At 39.6% G+C, this 6,585-nt stretch overlaps 1 protein-coding gene across 1 annotated transcript in view; it reads right to left on the bottom strand.

Annotated features, from left to right (window-relative positions):
* The window catches only part of LOC112107404 (rab GTPase-activating protein 1-like), a 545,250-nt gene that overhangs the window by 454,320 nt on the left and 84,345 nt on the right, over positions 1-6,585 (bottom strand). The window contains 1 exon segment of the mRNA XM_026655425.1: positions 5,528-5,694. Within this exon segment, the coding sequence (XP_026511210.1) occupies positions 5,528-5,662 (135 nt within the window). The 5' untranslated portion in view covers positions 5,663-5,694.

Raw genomic sequence — 6,585 nt, 5'->3', positions numbered from 1 at the left:
GGCTTTGGGGGGGGTGGATAAGGTTTTGGGCAATCAGGGTACAGGTAGGGGGTAGGGTCCTGGGGGGCAGTTAGGGTGGGGGGTCTTAGGAGGGGGCAGTTAGGGGACAAGGAACAGGGAGGCTTAATCTTAATGGCTCTCCATGCGTCTCTGGACCCTCTCAGCTGTCGGGCTTGGACGGAAACATTGCCTGAGGGTAGTGAGAGAATGGGTTATCGGTGAGGTGGGGGTGGGCGTGAGCCCGGTCAATAGGGGCAACCCCTACCAAGATCTGAGCCTTTTCTCACACGCCCGTTAGAGCTCGACATTATGCTGTTTGGGACCCCTCTTTGAGGAAAGCCTCTGGATTGCAAGTCCAACCGCTACCTCCTCGTGGTGAGAGCCGGTAACTGGCTTGGATAGCCAGGCGGATTGCGGAGGACGAACCCACATCCCACATTCAGTGGGGTGTGGGACGGGGTTGGGCATATGGTGCCACATGGATGCCCCCCTGGTAAGGGTAGCCTCCCCCAGGTACGGGTTGACTCCCCCTGGTAAGGGTTAGATTCCCCCTGGTAAGGGTAGTCTCCCCCAGGCACGGGTTAGTTTCCCCCTGGAAAGGGTAAGTTTCCCCCAGGTACGGGTTAGTTTCCCCCTGGAAAGGGTTAGTTTCCCCCTGAGAAGGGTAAATCTTTTAGCTATGGAAAAAAGTAATTTATATTTTTATACCGGATTGGCGCTGGACCGGGTTAATAACGCCCCCGCTGTTGGCTTTGATGCCCCGGCTGACAGTGTTAAATATATTAGGGGTGTGATCAGGGTCGCTGGACCAATGGATAAAATGGTGTGGACTATAATGAAGTCTCATGAGCATGAGAATGAGAATCAAGTCCTCCCAGTGGAGCATGGAGAGGAGGTAGAGGAGAATGTTTGTGATGATCATGGTGAGGAGATTTTATCTATCTTACCGATGGTTTTTACAAGGGACACTTTTAATGATTTAACTATGGAAAGTTTCAATCCAGATTTTAAGTATTTAAGTACATTTGATGATCCATATGTTAGCGAATCGGGATATCTTAATGCTCATTTAGTTAATGGGTCTAGTTTATTAAATAGTTTTAGACCAAGTACTGATTTTAATAGGGATCGTAATAAGGATCTTAACTGTACTGGTAGTAATATAAATATATTAGAAAGTAGTTCGTGGAAGGATGGGGTTTTTTATTTAGAGTATCCCGTTGATAGTTTTAATTGTCCAATATGTCCCCAGATATTACCAACATTTGGTAAATGGGCCAAACACATTAATGTGGTTCATAAAAGTAAAGCCATACGAGTTGTATGTAGTAAATGTGGAAAATCTTCTCAATATCATAATATAGCTTGCCACTACCCCAAGTGCATACCCAAGAAGGCGGATACCCCAATGAAGAGCCATACGTGCTCGGTCTGTGGGCTTGGTTTTCATACTAGATCTGGATTGAGCCAACACTGTAGACATAGACACCCTGCTGTGAGGAATGAGCAAAGAAAAGAAGATATGGCTGCTAAAAGTAAGATCAAAGAGGGATCGACTAGATCTCGTATATGGACCAAAGATGAGGTTGCGCAGCTTATACAGTTGGAAAGGAAATATATTGGGAAAAGGAATATAAATAAATGTATTGAGAGCGAGATGAGGACCAAAACGAATAAACAAATATCAGATAAAAGACGAGAATTAGCAAAGAAGAAGTTAGTGGTAACAGGAGATAGGGAGGAAGTGACTGAGGTAGAGGACATTAGAGTAAATATATTAGAAATTCCGCCCCCAAGAGAGAGGATTTTCCCACTAAAAGGACACCCAGAAGTGGATTTAGTGGAGAAAATATGTAAACGGGGAAAACAAAGTAGGGAGGGAAGAGAAATAATAAATAGTTTAGGGGAAATTGAAGGATTATTAAAGGAGGATTTAACAAAAGCTCTCGGTTGGGCAATGTTGGAAAAATTATGTTATTCATTAGTAGAGGGAAAGGACCCTAGAAATGAAAGTCAAATAGAGTTGAGGAATAAAGGAAAAGGGAAGATGAGAAAGGAGGGGAGAAGGAAGCAATTTAATGCAATTAGGAGATATGCTACAAAGAAAGCTAAGTATAAATTCTATCAACAATTATTTGATAAGGATAGAAGAAGATTGACTCGCATTATAATGGGAGAGCCAGATAAGGCTAAGTGTGCTATCCCTATGAAAGAAATTGAGGAATACTATGTCAATATTTTGGGAACAATTGGACATGGTAATATGATAGGGTGGCCATCATCCACAGAGAATGCGGATAATGATATATTAATGAGTCCGATCTCTGTGGATGAGATTAGAATAGCTTTAAGAGAAATAAGAAAAGATAGTGCTCCTGGCCCAGATAAAGTAAAAGTGAGCAATTTGTGGGATATTTTTAATTTAGACTCCTTAATACTTACAAAAATTTTTAATATATGGTTTCTAAATAGACAGGTACCAGATGAATTTAAGAAAAATAGAACGATTTTAATACCAAAGACACAAGATGAGGAGGAAATGAAGAAGTTAACATCTTGGAGACCATTGACAATTGGGTCAGTTTGGATTAGAATCTATACCAAAATATTAGCAAAAAGACTGGTGGAAACAGTTAAGATATGTAGTAGACAAAAAGGGTTTATATCCGCCCCTGGGTGTGAGGAAAATATTGCTATATTAGATAATTTGATTAAAGGGGCTAAACGAAATGGGAATGAAATTGCAATAGTGTTCGTAGATCTGGCTAAAGCATTTGATTCTGTGGGACACGGACATATAATAGCCGGGTTGAGAAGATTTAGTATAGATGAACATTTTATAGATATTATTAGGGACCTTTATGATAATTGCACAACTAGGGTATGGGTGGGTGATGAAGCTACTGAGTCTATTTTAATTAGGAGGGGGGTCAAGCAGGGTGACCCGTTGTCCCCAATTTTGTTTAATATTGCTATGGATCCCCTTTTAACTAGATTAGAAGTAGAAGGAAGTGGTTTTTATGTTAAGGGTAATGGTGTCACGTCATTGGCTTTTGCCGATGATGTGGCAATTTTAAGTAGCTCATATAAAGGAATGATTAAAAATTTGGATATCTTAGAGGAGTTTTGTAAAAATACTAATCTCTCTGTTAATGTGAAGAAAACGAAAGGCTTTCATATTTTAACTAAACATAAAACCTATGTAGTTAATCCTAAGGATAATTGGCAGATAGGGTCAGAGGAGATTGAATATGTTCAACCAGGGGATTTTGAAAAATATTTAGGGGCTAGAATAGATCCCTGGATAGGTGTAGGGGGACCGGTACTTAAAGAAAAATTGAAAGATTGGAGTGAGAATTTAATTAAGGCCCCATTAAAACCGGCCCAAAAAATATTAATTTTACAGACATATATCTTACCGAAGCTATTTTATAATCTTCTTTTAATAGAACCCCCTTTTAATCTTTTAGACGATCTTGATGTGTTAGTTAGAAAAATAGTTAAAGAGATTTTACATTTACCTCAGTGTATCACAGATGGGATATTTTATTCTAGAGGTAGGGATGGTGGTTTAGCTCTCACTAAGTTTAGTGTGCAAATCCCAAATATGTTAATTCGTAAATGGAGGAGACATATTGTCTCGAGAGATGATTGGATGGACCTATCTTATCTATATGCAGGAGAAAATCTTGTGGATAAAATATTGTCATTTAGTGCAGTAACATCTCATCCCAAGAAATGGAGGGAAGAGGAATTTTTAAGATGGTCGGAACTGAGATGTCAGGGAATAGGGATAAAATATTTTAAAAATGATTTAATTAGTAATTCGATTTTTAGAAACTCTAGTAAAGTTAAATCGTCAGCGTATATCGCAGCATTGCAGCTTAGGGCAAATATTTATCCTACTAGGGAGACATTAGCAAGAGGAAGAGGAGGTGTGAATGCTCTTTGTAGATGGTGTGGTAAAGTGCGGGAGACTGTTCCCCATATCTCAGGACAATGTTATAAGACTAAGAATGCTAGGATAAAAAGGCATAATAGAGTAGTGTCTGCAGTTGTAGATAAGGTTGGTAAATTAGGGTGGAAGGCAATGATAGAGCCCCATTTGAGAAATAGTAAGGGTGAGTTAAGAAAGCCGGATATTATATTTATAAAAAGAGATACAGCAGTGGTGGTTGATGTTACAGTGCGATGGGAGGATAATGCCGGAAGTTTGGAACAAGCCCACAGTGAGAAGGTGGCTTATTATCTTGAGTTAGAGGAAGAAATTAAAAACTTAACGGGAGGTAAAAATATTCACTTCTTTGGTTTTGTGCTTGGGGCGCGTGGCAAGTGGAGTGAAGGTAATAATGATTTGTTACAATTATTGGGAATGGACAGAAATAAAAATTTTAAGGAGAGTATATGTAGACTTGTTTTATATTCCACTATTGGTATGATGGCTATATTCAGTGACAGGTAAAGATCCCGGAGTTTCCATTCCGTGTATCTTGCCAAAACTAAATTTTAGCTATTTTGGTTTCCATGCTTTAAATTTTCAAATTTTTAATGTTGTTTTGAACATTAACTTATTTAGTGTTATTTAATATCTGTCCTTCAATAGAATGGTTTTAATTATATAATAAATACTTATTAATGGATGAAATTCCAATTTAAATTATTAGTTTATTTTTTTTTTTTTAACTACTGGATGTGGATGCGGACTGGCCGCGTATAATAACCAGGAAAGGGCAGGTAGTCACGCCTGTACATAAATAGGGGGTGGGGTTCTGGAGGGCAGTTAGTGCAGGGGTCCCAGGAGGGTCTGGGGGTGGGGGTGTGGATAAGGGTTGGGGCAATCAGGGTACAGGTGGGGGTAGGGTCCTAGGGGGCCAGTTAGGATGGGGGGAGGGTCTCAGGAGGGGGCACTCAGGGGACAAGAGGCAGGGAGGCTTAGGTAGGGTGGAGTCCTGGGGGGCAGTTAGGGGCAGGGGTCCCAGGAGGGGGCAGTCAGGGGACAAGGAACGGGGGGAGGGTTGGAGGTTCTTAGGGGGGCGGGAAGTGGGAGGGGCAGGGGCGGGGCTAGGGCGGGGCTCCTCCCGTCCTCTTTTTTGCTTGCTGAAATATGGTAACCCTACCATAGCTTAATCCTGATCTCATATACAAACAGCATTCCGAGTCTTTGAATCATAAAGCCACATTATTTCCTATCTCCCAATTGAAGTTTTTTAATTTATAAGAATAACTGGTTTCTTTTGTTGATTGTATAAATCATAAGGATGCACAGATGGCTAATAAGTCTTGACACTTCAAGTTATTACATAAGTGACTGGACTGAAACCTTCATTAGACAAACCGATTTGCTCACTCAGGTCTGTTCATTTTGCAAATATATACAGTACAGCAAGAACAAAGGTAACGGATTTTAAGAATCTCCCCAAACACCAAAGTCAATTAACTTAAATAAATTGTAATATAAATCACAACCTTTTGGGGCAAGAGTTTCTTACTATGCATTTAAAACAAAAACAAAACAAAACAAGTCTACTTTTAGTTGAGGTTTCTCATCTTTTGCATGGGGATCCTCAGGTTGCTGATGAACCAAGACAAATTCTTCACTGTTTAATGTGGACACAGATTCAGATGATTGACTAAATTTATCAAATGAAGACCGGACTTCCATTTCAGGACTCAATCCCTTCCTGCTGCACCAACCTAATAAAAAAAATGTTGAAACACGGAGTCAGATCTGAAACTGTACACAGTTATCCTTTTCTAATTGATAAATATATTTAATAGCAGTTGCAGAAGAAGAATAGTGCCTAACAAAATAACAGAATATTTTAAATTATATAAACATAACGGTTAATGGGAACTCAGTTTTTATTTTTGGTCTCCCAAACCATTATTTTAGATAACAAGACCCTATAAGAGACATTCATTTTCCTTCCCTTCCTGACCATTTAAAGGGAGGGTGAAAAACAATCTAAAAATATACTAATTAAAAAGGAGAAGGGATTAAAATATTCCATTCTGAATGGTGATTTTCAAAGCCCCCACCACAAAATACAATTGTTTGGCATGCTCTATGGTGGCTCTAGAGCCAAAACAAGTCTTTGGCTCTTCCCTAAAGAATGGTGGTTTTATTGTGCCCATATCAACGCATGCAACTCCAGCAAAGATCAAGAACATAAATATGACCTTGAAATTTTCACTTCCCCTGGGCTTACAGACATTATAAACAGAAATCTTGGAATCACTGCACAACTCCATTCTATCCAGGGACTGATTTATACAGATTTTATACAGTATACTCTTGTCAGAAGGCCGTGCTTCCAGCGAAGCCACTGTCCTCTGGTTGCAAGTACCTTGGTAGAGATTACTAGCTGGGGTTAAAGATTTAGCTATACCTGTGCTCTTTCAAACACCCACATATTTAAGAAATATTTTCAGAAGAATGGTGTAATGTGAGCTCCACCCAAGCCTAGTTTAGAGATTCACTGTTGCAATAAGCTTTGTTCCAGAGTTTAAAAATTGTTCTCTCACTTACTGGTAAAGGAATAATCCCTTCCAGCACCACATTGGAAATACATGAGAATAAAGACA

Source organism: Terrapene carolina, unplaced genomic scaffold (genome assembly GCF_002925995.2).
Source record: "Terrapene carolina triunguis isolate 2854851 unplaced genomic scaffold, T_m_triunguis-2.0 Scaffold210, whole genome shotgun sequence".
Taxonomy (NCBI): Eukaryota; Metazoa; Chordata; order Testudines; family Emydidae; genus Terrapene; species Terrapene triunguis.
The sequence above is the reverse complement of the archived record's forward strand: the minus strand, read 5'-3'. Positions and strand labels throughout refer to the sequence as shown.